Source organism: Falco punctatus (assembly GCF_963210335.1).
Source record: "Falco punctatus genome assembly, chromosome: 12".
NCBI lineage: Eukaryota > Metazoa > Chordata > Aves > Falconiformes > Falconidae > Falco > Falco punctatus.
In genome coordinates this window covers 24,494,987-24,517,540 of record NC_137592.1, presented here as the reverse complement: position 1 = coordinate 24,517,540, position 22,554 = coordinate 24,494,987, and the positions used below count along the sequence as shown (strand labels likewise).

The 22,554-nt window shown below is 36.9% G+C and overlaps 1 protein-coding gene across 1 annotated transcript in view; it reads left to right on the top strand.

Annotated features, from left to right (window-relative positions):
- Window positions 1–22,554, top strand: part of USH2A (usherin) — a 397,508-nt gene that overhangs the window by 325,853 nt on the left and 49,101 nt on the right. The window contains exons 55-60 of the mRNA XM_080408501.1: window positions 519–626; window positions 1,172–1,355; window positions 2,034–2,191; window positions 9,385–9,543; window positions 10,179–10,341; window positions 16,167–16,521. Of these exons, the coding sequence (XP_080264627.1) occupies window positions 519–626; window positions 1,172–1,355; window positions 2,034–2,191; window positions 9,385–9,543; window positions 10,179–10,341; window positions 16,167–16,521 (1,127 nt within the window). The remainder of the gene's footprint in view (window positions 1–518; window positions 627–1,171; window positions 1,356–2,033; window positions 2,192–9,384; window positions 9,544–10,178; window positions 10,342–16,166; window positions 16,522–22,554) is intronic.

Here is a 22,554-nt window from a genome sequence, read left to right as displayed (position 1 = left end):
TACCAGTGATGGAGATTCTATCTGTGTCAAGAACATTTAGGCGCTTTCCAGTTAATTTTTAACCATTTTGTACAGGCAGAAACATAGGTTAAAAAACCCAATGAAACAACAACAAAAAAACCCCAAAACAAAACAAAAGCTTGGAGACTGGGTAAATTTTCAACAGTAATCTGGGCTGAGATCTGCACTGTTATTACTACACTGCAAGTGCCATCTAAGTTAATTGCTTTGACGCTAATTCAGGTATGTCTATATGAGGGGCTTCCATAGATCCATTGCAGCATAGATATGCATTCAATCTAAATTGATTTGACAGTTCTTTTAAACTAATAGAGGATATATGTCTAAAATAGCAAGAATTCACCATTTTAATATTATTCAGATGTAAAATCAAAATAGCGCATATGCCAAAAATATAAAAAAGTTAACTGTAAGTCCAGTAACTCTCTATGTAGTGATACAATTCATGGGGTGCCTGATGTCAGCGTTTTGGTCTAACCTCTGTTTGCTCTTTCTAGGTCTGCAGCCGTACACTAATTACAGCTTCATACTTACTGCATGCACATCTGCTGGATGTGCTTCTAGCCAACCACGTTCAGGTCAAACTTTACAAGCTGCTCCTCATGGTAAGGGAAAAAGACATTTTTATAGAACAGCAAAGGGATAGTCATATGGGCTTGTATTTTCTGATGGTTGAACAAGGTGCAAAACTCCACTGTCATCCATCAAGCTATCATGTATGAATTCACACAAGAGAATCTGTCTCTTTTGGAGTATTTGTATCTTAATGCACACTTTATACTGACTGCCTGGCACTGCATTTCTACTTTCTTTTTGCGACAATTTCCCCAAGTTCGTCTTTAAGTTAGCAAGGTTAGGATTAGTTAGTGGATGTGTATTTTTTTAAAGCACAAATAAATATGCAGAGACAACTGGGCGTATAAAGGCTGAAGCCTTTGGTCTTGTTCTCCATTAATCTCTACCTTGTCCAGTTGGTTGCGTCTGATATGGGATAAATACAGAAAGTGTGTTAAATTCTGTCATTCTCTCTGGCGATGTTTTACGCTTTCATTACACTGCTGAAAGCAACAGCTCAAACTGTGGGAAAGGAAAAAAATCACCTTTGTGTTTCTCTCATAAAATTAAATTAGTTTCATTGTGATGTTAATAGGGGTATGGCCAAAACCTCATCATATCACAGTCAGCTCAACAGAAGTGGAAATCTACTGGAATGAACCAAAGAAACCCAATGGACTCATTACTCAGTATCGATTATTTCGTGATGGAGAACGGATTTTTCTGGGTGGCAGTACAGACCAAAATTTCACAGATGTTAACCTGCAGCCTAACACTAGGTAAGGCATGTTAAAGAGCTCTGGTAATATGTGAAAGGTGTTCAAAAATATATGTACATGTGTTTGTGAAATGTACAAAATGTAAGTTGCTTCTTTAAAAAAAGAAAAATCTCTTACAAAATTACTTAATTACTGAAAAATCACTAGAGTGGAGGCTTCCAAATGTTGGGAACCCTCAGTCAAAGGACTTCTCTTTTTTTTTTTTTTCCTTTTCTGAGAATAGGTCATTCTGATTCAAAGAGAAGGAAGCTTTTTTTTTTTTTTCCTTGGGTGATTGTTGGTAGCTCATTGGTTGTTTTTTCCCCTCGTGGAATATATTTAGAAAAATGTAGCACTGCACATGGTTTATAATGTTTTTGTGAATATTGACCATACAGGCTCAAAAGTAGAAGTTGCTGGTATTTTTAGAGAGGCCATTCTGAAATTGGTTTTGACACTTTGAGTCAATACTTCTCTCTCATGTATGCTTATGTGAATTTTAGTATTAAAATTATGATGATGATGACTTACTTTTCTCACAATAAGAAAAATTAAAGGTGAAAATCTTCAGTAATGCAATATTTGTATATTCTTTGTATAGTCTATTCACTTTAAATTATAGAAAATGGAAATGTTCTATTACTGATATGCCTAAAGCTTCTAACCGTAGTGTCTGCTGATCTTTTTTTGTTTGCGCAGATATGTTTACCAGCTGGAAGCCAGCACTTGGGGCGGCAGCAACACTAGTGATAAATATATTATACAAACACCAGTAGGAACACCAGAGAAAATTCATGTCCCATATAATGTCACAGTAATTGATGCATATTCTATATTTCTAGCTTGGGATGTGCCAGGTAAAAATGTATTTCTATGTAGTACTTTGTAGCAAAATGAAAGGATGGAAAAATTAGTATGTTCAGTCAGGCAGCTGAATCATTTTGAAATTTTTATTCTTCGTATTTGGTTTTAGTGTTTGTGTGATTTAAATAACCAGGGTCTAAAGCTGCTGTTTCCTAGAGACGTATTATTTTAATAATATTGACCTATATACTTGATGTGGGTTTTGTGAGGATTAGCTGATCAAAAATCCGTATGTTAATTTGATCTTGTAAACTATTATTGAGTGCATGTATTAATGGAAAAAAAAAACCAACAAAACAATTACACAAGTTTTCCCTTCTGTTAAGACTAACCTGAGTTATTGACAGGGAAACCTGCCAACCTGTTGGGTTGGTGAAGTCTTGATAGCTATTCCAGCAATTAAAATGTCTAGTTGTCCTGCGGGTATGTAATGTTGAGCTCCTTTAACAAAAGGTGGAAGAGTGTGACACAGAGATCCTGTGCTAGCCTTGACCTGACTGAGCACATTTTATTTGCCAGAGCATCATTGTATTATGTAGACATGCTACCTTGCAGGAGGGTGAGTCAGCAAAGGCCCAGAAATATTTTTCCTCTTATTACTCTTCTGAACATCACCAGGTTGTCTTGGTCTGCTACAGAGGTAGGCTGAGAAGGAATAATTGAATAATAGCATCTTTTTATATGAGAGACTGTGCTCTGTCTCCTTAATATAGATCATACCTTAAGTGATTGGGGTACTTTACTGATGTTGTAAAAATGATATATTGTAGTTATTGTGGGACAATGAGAGCATTGTAAATGAACAATTTTCTGTCTAGTGCAGTTTGCTTCCAGCAAGGTGTTTTCCAGTTTCTAAATACTGTTTTTTTCCAGTAAAAATAAGGTCAATTTTTTTTAGAAACTTCAGTTGTTTGCATATTGCAGTAACAACGGTATGTATTTTATCAGTGAACTCAGGGAAGTTTTTTGTCTCCTTTTCCTAATTATTTAAGATGTTCTTTCCTTGCGTAGCAGGCACAGTAGAGTCAATTGTCATTAAAAATAAAGTCACCTAGAAAAAGTATTTTGCCTTCAAGGCTGGGATCGCAAGTATTGTGGCAGTGCTTAGCAGTGCTCACCCTACCCATTTAAGCAATGATTAATAAATCTATAATACCCTGAGCTGTCAATCTTTAGTTTTCAGAAGCACAAAATCCATTATAGAAATGCTATAATATATGAAAAAGATTAAAATCTTAAATTAAACTTTTCCCCCTACTTGCCTGAAAGGATTTAGAACCCAGCAGAAGGCAGGTGAATTCAAATGGCATATAATCTACAGTTGGCTTTATTGCAAAGTGACTCATGCTGTATTATAGTTTTGATAATAAAAATAATTTAAGGTACAAAATATTCAGCAACATTATAAATAGATTTAAAACATAAGAATATACTGGAAAAGTGTAGGTTTGTGAAGAGTGGGGTGTTTCCCAGAAAAGCTTGTCCTTGTTAGTCTAGACCATTTTCTTTTCCAGCTGCTCAAATTCTTGTTACTTGCAGTAGGTTACAAGCCTGCAAGGAGAGAGAGGCTCTGTGTAGGACTTTTGGTATTGTTCAATTAAGGTTGTGCATACAAAGGTTCACATATTCCTGAAACCACACGATCAAAGGGGTGAGGAAGAGGCTGGATATTATGGCTCTGTAGCGGATGCAGGGGTGGTGCATTCACACAGCTGTAAGAGTCATTCTCCTCGGTCACGGGAAGGCACATATCCTTTTTCCCAGGTACTGGGATGCACCTTGAACACTTACCTCACTTCTGTGATAATTGGTGACTCCTCTCTGCCTTGTCATCGTGGGGCCAGTTATTTAAGTTTCTAAGTACGAACAAGGGATTGTTTTTCATACAGTGCCCCTGATGAGTAGACAGAAAAGCAAAACTTGCTGTTCCTTTTATGATAGGACCTCAGGGCCACCAGCTCATCTTACAGGAATGGGGAGTACTAACAGCAGAGAAATGTTACTAAACGCTACTAAAGGAAAGCCTGTGTGCAGGAACATAGGTATATGCAGAGGATAGGAAATTAATTTTTGACCCTTCATACTCCTGCTTCATTCTGAGACCTTTGTGCTTCTAGTGTTTTTTTCCCAAGAGAAAGGCTGTGGGGTATGCAGGTGGAAGTTTATTTGGGAGGTTCTGATCTTCTGGAATGGCATTCATCCTATTAACAGGTCCTATGCATGCAGATGTCTGGGGCCACATACATCCCCAGCTTGGTAGGATTAGCCTCAAGACACTACAACTTTTTATCTTATTTATGTCATTGTGCACCAAGTAATTTTTTTTCTGATCTATTTTTCTCTGTGTATAAATCCTTGTGTCATAATAGGCTATATTGAGATAATGTAGGTTTCCCTTTTAAACCCAGAATGCAGCATTTATTATATGGATTTTCAGGCTTGGCAGTCGTTCTTGGATGACAGAGTTCTTTTCATCGGTATAGTCTCCATGAAAAGAAGTGCTTTGTATTAGCCAAGTTTTGATGGGAGGGTAGTTGGTCATAGTGTCTTGTCTGTGGCTATCAGGGATGCTTTGGCATTCTATCTTCTTATCTGCAGTAATAAATTTGGATCAAATAATTGCCCTCAAGATTAATTATGGGCATAATATTACAGAGATATTCCTTTTGGATGGTTTTAATTATAAAGTTTCAACATCTGTAATGTGTCTAAATCGTATGACTTTACAGATATGTAGCACTTCAAAACTCCTGACTTGGCTAAATAGCAAGGTGGCCGAGTAGTGGTTAAAGTGACGGATTCAGAAAAAATATTTGACACACCTCACTCACTATGGAAAATAGGACTTTATTTTCTGAAATAGGTATCCCATTATCTTGTGTTGCATTGCTTCAGTGCACAGACCTCAAAGGTATGGTACATTTCACAGATACGCTACAGAAGGATATGTTACAATTATTATGGAACAACTATTAGTGCCATGGATAGAAGCAGAAAAGTTGAATGGAAAAAAACCCACCACATAATTCTCCTGAGGTATATCCATAAATGTTATTGATCGGTAGGCAGGTAGCCATCCTGTATTTCAACTCATTGACAACCCCACTGGTCCTTACTGGGGGCCTGATTCTTCTAGTACCCTCAGTTGCTGTTTGTGACATCACAAAAAAAGCTGAACATGCTCAAAAGAGGATCCTGTCCTCTGCTTCTAGGTTAGGTGCTTCATACGTTAATGATCATATGAATTAAAATGTCTTCTTTCATCACATAACACTCTACTTCATCTACCTCTGGGTTAGCTTATCAGTTAGAATGAAAGTATAACATGTGGGTTCCTACTTTATTCTTCTTAGGATCAAATTTGGTATTTGAATAACATTTATTTGTCTCAGCTTTGTCTCTTGGCTCCCCCAGCTAACCTGGTTTCTCCTTTATTGGTGAGCTAACAAATTGTTCTGACTTTTCTAAGCCAATGTTACATTTCCTCATTTTTGTTCTCTCATTTAAATTATTGTTTGCTCCACATCACTGTAGGACAAGCTTTTCAAGCTCATTGTCCAAAGTTCTGCATCTTGAAAGCAGTCAGCATCTCCAGCTGTTACTGTCTACGGAGTCTGGTTGGGAATACTTGAAACAACCAGAATGAGAAATCTGGATATTTGAAGCTTAATGTAAATACTTAATCTCAGTAAGCCAAATATATTTTTTTATTTTCTGAAGCTAAGTATTAAAATATAAATTTACTCTTACTTGTTTTTAAATAAAAGATGTGAGATTCTTATTTTACTATTTGTTTACTATAAGTGACACAGTTCAACTGTTTTGCTTTAATTGTGATTTGGTTTCACATCATATTAAATAATTTTTCAGCGGTTGACTTCAAACAGATTCTTGGTGACCAGCCTGTAAAACAGACTGTGGCTTTTTTCCCCCAATTCTAAGTATCTTGTGCTGCAAAATCTATTTGTGACCTACCCTAGTTTTGAAGTACACAGAGCCATCAAACCTAATTTGCAGAGTTTTGCACAAAATTGTCCATTAAATGTTATCCAAATATGCCCACAAAAAACCAAGGTTTAGTTTGATTGACTTGTCCCATTGCAAAGTGTGCACCTGCTGTGAAATGAAGTCACAGCGAAAAAAAAGTGGAATAATTTAACTTTTTTATTTGTAAAGATAATCAGGGTTTTTCTGATTACATCTTAACTTCATAAATGTTAAATAACCTATCAGCGTCTAGTTGTTGTAAATTATGAAAAAGAGTATTGCTGGGAATATTAACCAACTAGATCCTTGTTCTTTAGTGAACATGAAAATTCGTTATGGCAGGTTGTCATTGTGCTCATGGTAACTTTGACACCAAATAACAAAACTGCCATTTGCACTTAGGGTAAATTGGTTCACTTGTGCTTTTACGGTTCCTTTTATTCTGACATAAATTTATGAACTCTGGAACTAACCAAGTCGTGTGGTTTCCCAGCTGACTTTAACAAATATGCCCATTTCATTTCCTTCAGTCATCAGAGCACACAAGGTAGTAGTTTCAGACTGGCTGCAGATGCTGAAGGCTATTCTGGAAGAAGGGGTTTTTTACAAGTTTCTGTGTTGTACGAGTATGTATTTTTTATTTTTCAGATTATAAAGTGATCCTTTGATCTTAGCATTTGATGAATTTAATCAAATTGTAGAAGGATTTCCATTGGATATTGGGATTTTTCAGGATGTTACTTAGTTTTATTTACAATTTCATGTGCACTTTTTGAGAATATTTTTTCTCCTGAGTATATTTATTATTGGCATAATTCCTAATATAGTGCAAATTTAACAGAACTTTAAGATTTTCAGCTTTGGTTGTTGGCATTTTTTGGTACCGTTTCTGCTGAAATATGGACTGAATGTGGGACATGGATAGGTCAATTATTTTGAAATAAATGTCCTTTGCTTCATATCGATGGGTGGATGCAGCTGTCCTTATTTGTATTTAATCTTCCTTGAGAAATCAAGCATTCTGAATAGTTCAAATTTCAAAGGTTTCTGGTGAATTTTGCCTAGAATAAATGCACTGATCAGATGCACAAAAGTGAATTATGTGTCACTTTCATAAGATCGTGAGGTTTTCTGGATGAAATATCTGGTCTGTTGTCAGGACTGGAGAAGAAGGGGACATTAACTAGGAGATTTAAAAAAGGTTTCTATTTGATGTATTGTCTACCATTTCAAGCTCACTTTCAGATCTGTTGTGTCCTTTACAGACACCCCCATTATAGAAGAAAGGAAAAAAAAAAAAAAGGAAAAAAGGGAAAAAAAAAGTAGTTTAGCTGTAATTTTATATCTTTAATTACTAGTATAATTATGCAATGCACATTCAAGTGCACTCTTCTGGAGCATTTCATCTTCCGTGTATGACGGACAAAAAATAATCTTGGTTGCAGAAGCCATCCACTTCAAGATCACCTCTCATAGGTTTACTTTGTAACACCCTGCACAACTTTAAAAGTTGTTTTTCTATTATTCAATTTTTAATGATTAGATCTTGGTGTTTTCCTTGAAACTAGTACACTGAAAAAGGAAAACTGTACAGTGGGATTTTTGCACTTCCCATCTCCTTTTTTCACCTCTTCCAATGACTAATATCAGCATCATTTTTCTTCCCATAAGCTGAACAGTTGGATAAGATTGAAGTCATGCTTCCATTTCAGGGCTGTTTTTTCAGCTTTTTAGTCTAATGGCATTTCCTTTGTCTAGCACCTAGTGAGGCAGCAGCATCTTATTTCTTTGGGATTTTTATTTCCTCTTTTTCTTCTGAGAACTGCAAAAACTTGGTATTTCAAAGATTTTTCTGATCTTCCAAAGTACAGCAATTGTTTATAGTACCACAAATAAATTTTAAATCTCTCTGATTTCTTGTAAACTTTTAATTTTTTGTTAATGTGCATATTCACATACATACTTATCTAAAAGATGCACAACAATAAGGAAAAAATGCTTTTTGTAGCTTAAGGGTAATAGTGTCAATGGTAGATGCTTTATCAGTAAAGGATCAAGACCACAATTAGGAGAAGGAATGGGGTTATTTTCTGAAGTGATGAATGGAAAGATTCTCAAGATCTGCTCATAGGCTTCTGGTTCTTGGTGGCATCACAAAGACATCTCTGTGATATCTAAAGTAGGTGTGTTGAAAGAGAAATTCTCTTACTAATCAGATACATCTAGACTCATTTCAGAAGGGTACCTTGTCTACTTTGTACTTTGTTCTTAAGACTGCCTTATGTAACTGGAGAATGAAGGTAACACTTAACAGACACTCTTCTTTGGCTGTTCCCTTACTTTTATGAGATTGCTTCTGTCTGCATAGAGCAGTTTATAGACAAAAAAATAAAAAGCCTACAGCCCATTTCCTAATTAGAAAACCATACCAAAACAAAACAAAACAACCCCTTGAGAAGTCATGTAGGAGGAATCAAGAAAGGAAGTTCTGCCGATCATTCTAAGCACATGGCACATGGCTTAGCTTGTTCTTGCAGAGAAACTGATTTTTTTCAGCTTCCAAATAGAACTGAAGAATTAGGAAATGACAGCATGGGAAGAAGAATAAATGGGCAAAATGTTTGAACTAAAACAAAACAGTAAAAATGAAGGGGGTTTACTTCAACACAAACTTAGCAGTTTGGTTTTATACTCAGTTGAAATGATATGTTTCTTGATTCAAGCTAGTGTATTGTACTTTAGTGGTAAAGCAGGCTAAGAACCTACACTCAGCTACTGCTGCTGGGCTAAAAAGGGATAATTTGCTAAATGGTGGCAATTCAGTCTTTTGATCATATGACTCTCTATTCAAACAGCAGTGCTTAGTAGCTGTTGCCCCTCCAAAATAAAGAAATAAAAGCTCTGTCATTCCAAGTCATAAGGTCACTCCTCCCAAAAGCAGCAATTGCAACACTAGCATTGACTGAATTGAATTTTGATTTTTAACTAAGAACTGTAATGCCTATCTTCAAGTTGTGATCTGCAGATGGATCTGTTTCAGTTTATATTTAAATGGTTGTAGTTTCCAAAGGAGGCAGTAGGTAAACCCTCCAGAGGGGGCTTACATTTAAAATTGCATATGATGAATGCCTCTTTGAAGTTGTCCTGCACTGTTGTTAGTATTTCAGATAATCACTGGTTCTTTTCTGTCTCACAACAGGGATATTCATTGTCAATGTGCCTTTGGAATACAACATCTTACTAAATGCGAGCAGTCCCACTCTACTGGTGAAGCCCGTAGGACAAGCACTTTTTACATTTGTCGATGGCCTAGATCCCTACACCCTGTATGAGATAAGAATACAAGCATGCCAGAATGGTTAGATGATTTTAAAAGACTCACCTCTGTGACTTGAAGGGAATGGAGATTTTCCAGATAGATTCAACTCAGCAAAAGAGATAAAATCTTATTCCTACATTGGATTTAAATGTTTACCTAGTACAAAGAAAGCCTAGCATTGAATGAAACATTAAATATTTCTTCATGTTATATCAGAAATATTTTAAATGGAGATTTAAAAAATGTATTTTAGTTAATGTGCCATTTTATTAAAAGCTCTTCACAAATACCTTAACAATTTTTGAAAATGTGCATACAGGGCAAAATCAGTTCTGTAACTTACCAACAAGAAGTGGTAATCATAAAGACAGAAGAGCCCAAATATTACAAAATTACTTGACTTTAATGGAAATTTTCAAAATCCCATTGAAACGAGTTTTTCTAAAATGACACTTTGGAAGCAATTCTCACCTGCACTGGTGAAAATCAGGAGTAATTCATCAATGGAGTTTTTAAATGGTGGTAATTTAAATAAGTATTTAATAATGAAATGAGGTGAAATGAGGCACTGTTTCATCAGGAGCTTCTTTACTTGAGATTCATTTGCTTTTACTGTTTCTTTTTTGTTGTTGAGAAAGAAGCTGTTATCACTAAGCAAACTTCGGGTTTTGTAGGTGGATGTGGAGTGGGTGGTCTGACATATTCAAGAACTGCTGAAGCACCTCCTAAAGATTTGAGCCCACCTATCGTTAAAGCAATGGGAACTGCGCTCATAGAAGTGAAATGGGCACCACCTAGGAAGCCAAATGGCATCATTACTAACTACTTTATTCACAGGTAAATGCTTTTATCACCTCAGATTCTTGGCCTTATTGAACTGTTCATTTCTTTATTCCTTGATATACTGGGAGTTTTAAGAAAAAGTAGAAGTATATGGTGAAATATATATTACCTTTCAAATGCTAATGTAAGATGCTGGATCTACAAATGGCAAAAAGCAAGTGAAAATATATTTTTAAAAATTCAAAGGGATAGAGAAAAATTATAGGATAGATACTCTCACTGTGCTTACCCAGACCTCTAGGTACATTCTTCCATCCTCTCTGATAGACAGTTCAGGAGTTTGGAATGGAAACAGCAGTAATTCACCATTTTAAAAGGGAAAAAAGGGTATTTAAGTTCCTAACACAGATCAAATTTCCAAGATAAATAATTATGTTCCTGTTTGTAAGTAATCTGTAGTGTGATTACAGTGCATCTATTTGCGTTCCTTGCTGTTTATATTCAGCTGCCCTTTCTAGGTGGTTGACTGACATACCCTCACTGCCTATGAGCAGCTTCATGAGCCCTGTGTGAGGACTTTGCAGATATCTGTGTTTAGGGAAGCATCAAAGTAGCAGAGCACTGACATCTGTTGTGCCCACTGACCCTTTTTTAAAAGCTTGCTGAAGGGACCTTCTTGAATAGCCTCAGAAAGTCAGAGAATATAAAAAAACTCAAGCCATGTATTGGAGAGAAATTTAAACTCTGAAGTTTCTGGTTTTCCCAACTCTAAATATGTGTAGTAAACACATGCTGGGCTGAACCTAGCCTCCCACAAAGAGTTTGGGACATTTTATTGTATTAGAGCTGCGACTGAGAAGACAGGGAATCCAATTACCTTTTGGAATCAGCAGTGATAATTAATATAAATTCACTTTTTCCTTATACACTTTAGTAGTCTCTAAAAATTCCTGCTGTCTTGAAATATCCTTTTGTTTGCCTTTTTTAAATTGTCTGATAAAAATAATATAAAAAAAAAAGGCCCTCCCCTGTATAAAGAGGAATAAAATGTATGTTATAGCCCAAGACATGTCTTCACTGTGTTGGTTTTGTAAATAAAGCCGATGATTACCGCTGCTATTCCATGGCAACCATAGAATGGGAAAACAGGAAATATAATGCAGAAAGCCTGCTTCAGTGAAAAATACTGTAAATTGAATTTGACAGCATTTGATGGCATTTGATTATTCTAGTCACAGCCAAACAATGATATAAAGAGTAATATGAAACAGAATGTGTTACTGCCTAGCAGACTCAAAAGCAATAAACCTTCCTCCAATGTGACACAATCACTTCACAATCATAATTGTAGCCTGTTTGATACCTCTGAGTACAGCAGAAGGGCACTGACTGACATAGATACATTTTGTTTTTTATTTAAAGTGAAATGAAAATGGCGCACTGGGGCTCCAGATACAATCGGTATATTCACCTACATAGGCATGAATCACTTGGCAGTTATTTCAGCTGAAGTTTAAATGTGCTTAGACAACAACAATATCAAATCTTTCTCAGATAGCTGCAAAAAAAATCAGAAATGGGATGTAAGCACATAGTTCTTTTTCATTTTGTAGCCACACATAGTCTTATGTTGTTATAGCAGCAAGCCTGCAGTATTTCTATGGGAGGTTATGGCATGTAATTTCTTCTTCATCATGTGCCTCTTCCTTACTGCATCACCACCAAAATAAATTCATTTAACTTCAAAACCTGGAATGCTTGGGGAGCTACTGTGTGTACTGAACTTTGCATTAAAATGGCAGGACTTGTGCTTTAGTCTAGAATCATAAAAGCACTTGCAAGTTTGCAGCCATTTTGCTAGAAACCAAAAAATTAAAAAGTTAGTTTATGATAAAAGAGATGGTGACATTTTATTTTTGATTCGTATAGAGGTTTTAAACAGAGATCTGAGGCTTTAAAACTCCTAGCAAGGACCACAACTTAGAAGAGATTCTGAATGAGAAAAGATTATGAGACAATCGCCCAATCTACTTCTCTTCCCATTCATCATTACATAACATCCCTGTGACAGCCACAGAAGTTGTCAGTCTAGAAAAATAATATTATGGAAATAGGTGATGTATTTCTTGCTGTATTTAATACAATATAGGACACATCAGCTGATAGAACCGCTCTCTGTTGACCACTAGCATGCACTCTGTAGGATGCACATGAGATGACTCTTAAAAGAAATATTGCCTGTAAAATTGTAAGTATTTTGGTTCTTGCTTAAGGCAGTGTCTGAATTTCTGTCAAAGTGTCTATGTCATGTTCAGTAAGATTGTATTATTTAGTGTATATATATGTGAGTTTGTAATGTAGCTCTCATTAGGTGAGCAATCTGATGGTGACAATGTAGCAGAAAAATCAACAGGCAATTTAAGATAGAGGACATGTCTCAGTGGCTGTTGACTGTTGTGACTTGCAGTGTAGAGGCTTCTAGACTGACTCTATGATTAATTAATCGCTTACCCTTGTATCCTTAACTGTGAGCTGCACCAGATGGGTTGCAAGGTATGTATATTAGTAGAGTAGTGGTTTAGTATAAGAATCCTTATGGATAGATATGTCATGGAGTGTAAGAATTCCTGAAGGGTTTTATTTATACCTGTAATTGATACAATACCTAACCTGAACTAGCATGTTACCTGCAATAGTCTCAAATGCCTTTTGTTCACTTTTTGACATCAAAACTTGTAAACATCCCCCCCCCCTCAAAAAAAAATAATAAAGAAATGTACAAACTACATTAGTATAGATTTGTTGAATCCAAATGGGAAGTGAGGCTGCTTTATTTTAATTGGATGTGAAACTGTAGAGGGGGAGCACTGCTGATGTTGCATTATTCTCCCACATTTGACAGTGTGATTCCCTGGCTGTTTGAATCTTACCCCAGGACTTCTCAGTGTTTCTAGAAATAACTCACTACCACTCTGGTAAGGAAAACAGCAGGCACTGCTAAAACGTGTACTTTTGTTGCATGGTGAAAGGTAAACATGTGAGGAATAATTCTGGGTTGACCTGCAAGACCTCAGGGATTCACTGAGTCTTCTTCCACGTAAGAAAGCTGAGGGGTGACTGTTGCAGTTAGTGTTGCTGCAGTCCTCCGCATAGAGCTCTAGAGTCAACTGTCACAAAGAGGATTATATTCTCCTCTTTGTGTCATCTGGCTCAGATTGGCAGTGGGGCAGGGAGAATTTGCCCTTATAAAAATAACTGTATCTGAGCATCTTTAAAATTAATATAAGCAGCAAATCAGACTGTGCAGATGAAGAGACAGCTTCCAGCTCTCGGAAATGTTATTCTCCTTTGCAGCTCATTGTACATAAGAAACACTTCCAGTTAAATGAGCAGTTGAATCTTAAATCTTAAGACAATTGAAATGATTACAGACTGTTCAACCACTTCTGTTCAAAGTTTATTCATACATGAAGATATTCTGGTTTTTAGCACTACAGATGGAACCATTTACCTAACCATAAGTTTCATTCATTAAATATTCAGCAGTAATAAGAGCTAAATACTTAACCAGACTACATTGTACAGCTTTGCTTGTAGATGAGCTTACAGTTTGATCTTTTAGTGTGAAAAACAGTTTATCACAGTTTCAGAAATTTATAAAACAACATAAATTTGTGTATTCATTTAAATGCCATACTGCTTGGTCAGACAAGACATATTAAATGTGATTTTATTGCACTAAAGTATACTCACTTTTCATTTGTCTGCAGAGATTTTTTTTTAGGCATGTTTTTGAGCACATGCAGGAAAGACTATATTTTTAGGTGCAGGAGAAAGTCATAGTAGTGATTCACCTTTCAGAATTATATGCCTTGCATTAAGTCAGTGAACAGCATCTAAGGGAGAGTTCTGCATAAAGCTTAATTTGCCATTACAATAGAGCATGGGAAAGTGTATTAAAAATAGATGATAAAATTTTGGGGTCAATGGGAAATTTTGTACCCTGACTCTTCCAGACATTTTGTTGCAAGACAGAGAATTGCTAGGGTATCTTTCCTGCCTGTTCTACCTGGCATGCTTCACCCAGTTCTGCCAACCAATTCTCAGTATCAACACATCTTATATTTTGTGTATTTCACTACACAAGAGACGTCATACCTCAAAACTCTTCTTTTTTCAAACTCACACTTTAATCCTTCTAAATTAAACAGTGTTCATATTGCCTGCTTGTCTCAGAGTTTAGCAAAAATTCTTTAGTTTCATATAAGAAAATAATGTATTCATGCATGCCTTATATATGCATATACACAAAGGATGAATAAACAGCTGTGTACACACATGCATTCATTATGTTGTTCATATTTGCTTGTAAATACCTGGGTATATATTATTACAAGCAGCTAAGATTATAATTTGTAAAAAATTGTTGCATTTTGTATTTTTAAAGTAATTTCCGGGTTGGTCTAACAAAATAAAATCTGACAGAATTCTGTGAAATACAGATTTTTCTCTTGCCAAAGAAATGTTCTTCAGCTTTTCTGTGTGTGTAGTGATGATGACACCCAGTACTCAGACAAACCAATTTTACTTCTGCAAATTTGCCCTACTTGCAATAGAAGTGGCAGATAATGTAATTTGTTTTTTGTTGTTGGCACAGAGGGTGAAAGTGCTTTTACGTTCTGCAAAGGCCAAGGTTCCTGTGAAGAGTAGGAGAAATGCTTAAATTCATGTGCAGTACAGCACAACCATCACTGAGATTTATCACAGTGTTTAAATGTAACCAACTTAATTTCACACAAACATTTTTATGCCAACTGAAAGAATTGATTTGATAACTGTTTTGGAGATGAGTGCTCGCCTTATTACAACTGTTGTAAATTATATACTAGAAGGGGCCACATTAGAAAGGGACTGAGGATCATCTGTAATCTCCTTTGATACTCAGAATATCACCAGGTCCAACACAAACATCTGTAGTAGGAATGTTATATATGTGTATGTGTGTGTATGTATAGATACAGATATATATACGTACATACAAAAATAAAAATCCATTGTGCCAAAAGCCTATACAGTGAATTGTCTTCATATATCTTAAGGTTGCATTTTTAAACAAATACAGCATTGGAAAAAAATATGTCATTTATTACAGAAAGCACTACTTGTGATATTTTAACGAGTTTTTGTGATGGAGCTGCAAATTCTGCTAAGTTTATGCACAAGGGATTGCTTACTCCAATTGCAAGAACAAATGAGAGGTTTATTATGGGCAAACCAGAATTTAAAAGTGTACAGCTTTGGTTTTGAGGGCATGATAGAATATTTATCCTTTGTTCACTAGGTAACGCTTTTCTCAAGTAAATTGGTCATAAGTTTTCCATGAGGGATCCTGAGATGAGTACATCCAATAAATAGTTTGATTCTCAGAAATGTTGAAATTTGCACCCATTTGCAATTCAAGTCATTACTTAGCAACTACTTGTGGATTTAAAAGTTAAAATTCTAAATTCTGAAAGTCTCATATCTAATGTGTTCTATCCTAAGTGGACAGTATGCTATTGTATTGCTACTCTGCTACTATGGACTGGTACAGCACACTTGTTTGACATATTTTGTAGTTTTCTTCTAGATAAAGGAGAATAATTAAATGATTGCCTCAAAAAATCTTTTCTTCACTACTCTAGCACCTAACACAAGTTCAGGGAAATGCTTTTAAGATGCAGAGATAGGTAGGCAGTTCCTTGCGTGTGTGTAATGTGTAGAAGTAAGTTCTGTACTTCTCTGAAGTACAGCTTGAAGTTAGAACTTCAGCACCTACTACCATGGGACTGTTAAAGTTATTTTCAATTTTAAACACAGTCCCTTTGATTTCATTTCAGACGTCCTGTGGGCAGTCAGGAAGAGCTGCTTTTGTTCATCTGGACTGAAGGACCTTTGGAATTTATTGATGCATCTGATGCTCTACAGCCTTTCACCCTCTATGAATATCGTGCCAGAGCTCAAAATGCTGTGGGGTCAGTGGACAGCCTGTGGGCTTCAATTCAGACTCTGGAGGCTTCCCCACGGGGCATGGAAGCCCCCTGGGCACAAGCGACAAGTGCGTACTCGGTGTGGTTGAACTGGACCCAGCCTGTCTCTCCCAATGGTGTTATATCTCTGTATCGAGTAGTCTATCAAGAAAAACGCAGTGATCCCACGTTTAGCATGCCAGCTGTTACAGCACTAACCGTAACGGTAAGAACTGGACCACAAAAGAGTGGTTTAATTTTTTAGTTGGTTTTACTTTGCTTTGATCTCTGTGGTATTTTAAAGTCTCATTTAATACTGATTGGAAAAGTGGGGTTTCCAATTGCCAGTAGTTTTGTTGGTTTAAGTGTTGTGTTTGGCCCAGTGCAGACCAAACTACTTCACATGAATATCCAAATCCTGGTAGAGGCAAGTAGGTTACTGGAAAGCATAGATGGGGTCATGTCTGGAGGAATTAAGCACATGCATGTAACTTTGTCAGCCTTGCTCTGAAAATACTGTCCTGGGCTTTTTGTCTGACTGTCGAAATACTTTCACGAGGTCTGCACAAAGAACAAAAAAATCACTTCTCCTTGTATATAATTTTAGTTTTGTGATTCAGTTGGAATCACAAAGCGAATGAATTCATTAGTAATTACATAGTTCATATATGCAACACATTTGCATGTTTCTCTCATAATTCATTAGTAATTAAAGCAGATCTACTTTTACTTTCATTACATGTACTTATATTAGAATGTAACTTTGCACTGCTAATATGTCTTTCCCTTCAAGGGACTTTCCAAACATTAATGTCTGTAAATATTACATTTCTATTCAGTATGTGAAGGGATAGACTCTGGAAAAGGCAGGTTGTTTTGTGAACTGACTAACAATATTATGTAAATCAGTGACAGAAGTGGTTATGGTTTGTGCAGTTACCGCTGCTCCTCCCACTTATATATTGTTACATATAGATATATATAACACATCTTTTCTATAGAAAGACAGCTTACAGATAGTTGACTAAACTGCTCTGTATTAGGACAGATGCTGTACTTGGCAGTCTTCTGAAAATAAGTTTTAGAAAATGGTTAAGGAGTTCGTAATAAAGTTGGGTTTCCTCAGCAGGCCACCTCAATTTCATAAACCTAGAATTTTTCCTAAATTATGTTCCTAGGCCATATTTGTATTGAATAACACCGGAAAGCTCCATAATTCTTAATTACCCCAATTACAAATTATCTGTTTGACATTCAAGTTGGCTCCTAAAGAGCTTTCTCTGGAATACTCAATAGTAACTCCCTCAGACAAATCTCAACATGACAAGATGGGAGATTCCAGCTCGGTAGTTTTACATCCTCTTGTGGTCCCATGGTTCCAAAGCAGTTTTGTGTCTAGCTTCCTGGAAGCCTAAACAGATTAAGTTGGTAATACAGCTTTTTCTGAAAAAGAAAACGGGTCCTGGACTGAATGATAGGAATATATACTTTTGGCTTCTGAAGTAGTTGCATTCACATTGTAAGTATGCTAGGTTTTAGAAAGTAGATTGGGATTTTGAAGTCATTGAACTTCAGTAGCATTTCAGTAATTAGCTCCCTTAGCTTGTTTTTAAAAAAATAATCACAATCATAATTGTGATGGGACACCAAGATTTCAAAACCAGTGAAATGACAGGGCTTCTCCTAATACTCTGCTTCAGCAGCATGCAATGTGTTGCTGAGCATTGGAATTGACCTGGCCGGTCATGCATTGCAATGTCTTCTAAGCATGCCAACAACAACAGAAAATGTCCAAGATGGTTGCATTGTGGGTAATAAAACCTACCAAATGGTCTTTTAAATAATGTTGCCACAGTGTGTTTCTTTAACAGCATCAGTTAAAGGCCTTTTAAATTAACAAGCTATTATTTACTGAATTAGTATTTTCCTGGCTCCAAAGTCCTTTATTTTCCCCAAACACTATCCTGAATCAAAATGACATTCTGGCAGCATATGTATAGCTGTTCTACTAGTGTTGCAGCAAAGCTGACTTGCATGTTTTTTCTACTGTCCTTTGTCGTGAACATTTATCGATTATTATTTTTGCTACCCTTTTTTATTTCTAAATATTATACTACCCTTTGGGGAGAAATCTTTCTGTACAGCTATTCTATCAGTTGAACTCACTTCAAGCTGCTGTAACTACATTAACTCAATAGAGTTGCTGCTGATATATACTAAGGAGCTGAGATCTGAATCCTACCTCTTCTGAATATAGCAGAACAGCTGGAGCTTTGAATCAAAGTTATTGACATAAAATGCACAGAGTCCTGTTATCAAAGATATCTTCGGGAGGTCAGGTCAACTATCCCAGCAGGCAAAAACCTGGACACCAACTTTCAGAGTTATAACCCCTTAAAGATAGAATTTTATCATGAAATTGCTGATATATCCTTAACTGTAGCTTTGTGAACGAGACACTTTAATTAAAATGTAATTTTATTGAAGGAACTAGCATTCCAATGATTAAACTTCTGCCCCTTTAAAATATAGCTTTCAGGGGTACTAGGCTAAATCATTTAATCTCCTAAAGCATCTCTATTGGAGCTCCCTCGTGGGATATGCCATTAGTCATTCTCTCACACAAGCTTCCATGTTACAAGCAAGACTTAAAGTATTAAGCGAGCAATGAGTTCGGTCCTTTATTTAATCTGTTAGACTCCATTCTTATCCCATTAGATTATTCCAGAAAAAAAAGCAGTGCTAGAATCACGATAGCCAATCCCACCCTTGCTCTTGTTGGTTGCACCCTGGTTGCCTGCCACAGGACATAAAGCTTGACCAAAACCTAAAGTAGAAATACAATCCTTGTGACACTGCAGGATACAAATTAAGCCCTTGGTAAAGTCCCTGCAGGCTGTTCTAATTTGGCAGCTTCATTTCCATCCATTTCCAGAACGAAATGAGAAGCATCTTCTGGGTTTTCAAACCATTTGACAGACTTATCCACTCTACCTTCCCAAAATGCAGCTGTTCACTCGCCAGTTAAGTTGCATTAATCTGTACTTGGGTCAAAGGTATGGCTGTCCGGTACCTTAAGGTTATTGCTGACGCCCTGAAATTTTATGCTGCCTAGAAGATAAAAATGAGAACTCAGTTCTGAGAGCAAAAGCTGCTGCTACTCAAATGAGCGGAGGATCTCCTGCACCATTGGAAGCGAGTGAAGTACATGTGAGCCATTTTGAGGCTTTGCAGTTAAAGCGGTGTCACCCATTTCCCTAGCTTGTTTGGCCAGGAGTGTAGTGACAGATGTTAGGTGACAGCAAGTTAAACTGACAGTCTGGTTTATTTGCAGAGCAATGTCAAGTCAAGACTGGTTACAGCAGTACAAGTGTCTCCTGCAATGTCTTCCCGGTTCATTTTAACCCTCTAAAGTAAGAATGATATTTAGTGTCTTATTGACAGCATTAACATGCGACAGATGTGTTTGTAGGGGAATGGAGTGACAGTAAGTTCTCATTTACAGAAATCTGCATAAAGTGACTAGGTTGTCAAGGCAAGCTTCTGACTCTTGTGAACTTAGGGCTTAAGCTAGTGAACATAGGACCCAGAGCTGATTTCATCATCAAGCCAGCACCTGCCAAATGGCAAGAAAGCATCACAGCTCTTTAACTGTTATATTCCATACGATGCCGTGTGGTAAAACTGTGGGTAAGTTTGGACTTTTTCTTGGTAGATGTTTTTTGGGTGTGTAATGCTGTTTCTCCCATGACAGTTACATCAAGTATTGGGTTGTTTATCATGAAAAGGAGAATTCAAAGCCAAGAAGATAAGTAAAAAAATACAACTATGTATCTGTTAGAATGTGCTTGGAGAAGGAAAAGCATCCAGAGGTGAGGGCTGTAAAGAAAAATTCTGCCTGATATGGGCAGTAACTCCCATTATTATTATGTAGGATCAAGGTCTTGGTGTGTCAAATCTGCTTCAGCAGAGTGTAGCTAACAAGTACAATGTGCTTGTCACAGGTTGCAAGAGATAGGTGTAAGCATTGTAGGCTTTATTCCTGGGAAATCTTAGACCTGTGCCTACCTAGAAGCACAGGTCTACTCACAATGTGTTTTCCAGTATGAGGCTCAGGCCAAATTTATACTACAAGGCTTTTTTCTTTTTGCACAGCTATGTCAGCTAGGGGTGTAAAAAGTTAACACATCTCTTAGCTGATACCACTGCAGCAGCAAAGCCTTTGGTTTGGATGCAGCTATGCTAACGGTTGAGAACACGTTGGCTTACCTTACATTATTTGAGGAGATGGTATATAACTCCACTGTCCAAGCTCCTCTTGGAAGATGCTTCATCTATGGTAGGGAAATCTGTACGCATGTTGCAGAATAGCAATAACAATAGAGACTTTGATAGGAGGATGAGGCTTTGGCTTGCATGATTATATTGTTGTAACCAGACGGTAATTTGTATATTGAATGTATAACCAGAGTAAAAATAATAAATAAAGCCTACTTGCTGGAAAACTCCATATAAAATATATCAGAAGTCATCTTAAGTAGCCAGTACTGCCATAAAGAGATGTTTTCTATGGAAGATTTTACAGATATCTGGAATCTCGCATCCAGAGTTAGTTCCTTTCTATTAATCACATTCAGAAATAAATACATCTGTGTGTAATCCTTCGTTTCTCTTTCCTCATATAGACCAGTGAACATCTGGCAGCATTAGAGATGAGATACTGCGTAGTTACTAACTCCCTTGTACATAACATTATTGGGTAATGCAGTACACAGGACTGTACATGACAACTTCCATCTAGCCATGGAGATTGTAGCCACACAGATAAGAAAAAATATGCCAAAGAGAGGGATCGGTGAAACCTTTTTATACATGCCAGTTTCACATGCCTGGGAAATGGACTACGCTCTAAGAAAACAAGATGAGAGTAAATGCATGAATCCCTGCACATGCCATAAATTCAGAAGATGTGCTACTTAGCAAAGAATGAAAGCCGTAAACGGCAGCGGAGGGCAAAAGTTAATTAGGCTACTGTGCTGCTGTTAGTGAGTGGAAAGTAGCCACAACCAGAAACAAGATGGCTGCTCAGCAGTGCCCTAATACAGCCAAAAGATCATCTCCTTAGCTCTGCAAGGGCTTGTGGGTTAGGGGGAAATCATACACAGATGACTAATTTTTTTATGGTTCACAGCCGATCAAAGTGAAATTCAGCAGCTGTTCAGGACAAGTGACCACTCTAACGGCTGTAATATAACCTGCTAAATAGAGAGGGAATTGCATGAGAGCAAGAGGTTAGCTGTGATTATCGGCAGGTGAGTGCTTTATTGAAGTTGAAAGACCATTAACATTGATGGAGTAATTATTTCAACTTGAAAGTAATTACCTTGATGGGTGATAACTTCTCCAGTGTTCCCAGATTTGATTGGACCAAACAGTTGTGAACTCTTGAAGCCTAGAAAAATATTACAACAATACTGCAATGTTTAAATTACTGAAACCACTGTTAGAGTATTTTAATTATGCCTAACAGTGAAAAGATTTTAACTTACAACAACTGGTGACCTCTCATGTATAGAGACGTTTGCTTTCTAATTCCAATGAAATGATCCACGCCTACTACTACATGTGTGCTGTATGTGATGGGTCTGCAAATGAATCATTTGATTTAAATGCAGTTTTTAAGATTCAAAGCCTCGTTAGCACAGTTTCAGGAAGGGCTTGTACTGGAATTGCTGTAATTGTTTTATTTGCCAGGAAAGCCCAGTAATATAAAATGCTTCCCATGTTTTAATCTCTAGACCTCTTAAGCTTACACAGGATGAATACAGGACAAGTGCTCCTTCACATTGAAGGCTGCTAAAAGGAAAAAAAAAAAAAGTGTGTGAGGCAATCTGTGTCTCACAGATTCTGTTGTTTCCATGCTGCTGCAGAATATGCTGGATTTGGCACTACAGCTCTGTTTAAATAAGCATTTGGATTGGCACTACGATGCCCCTCCAAGAAACTGATTAAGTGCTTCAATAAGCCCCACCTATCAAGGCAGACACGTAGAATTGTCTGGTTAGAGCAGAAAGGATGAAAAGGATTGTTGCACAACTTTGATGATTTTGAAGTGGTGTGGTAATAGAACTGGACGAGAAAGGTGAGAGAGAAAGAGAGAGGCTTCAGCTTCTCTATTTATACCATCCTTGCTGTAACCAAGGCCACTTCACTGTCTCCTGGATGCTTTCGGCAGCCACAGAAACAGCTTTAGACCCTG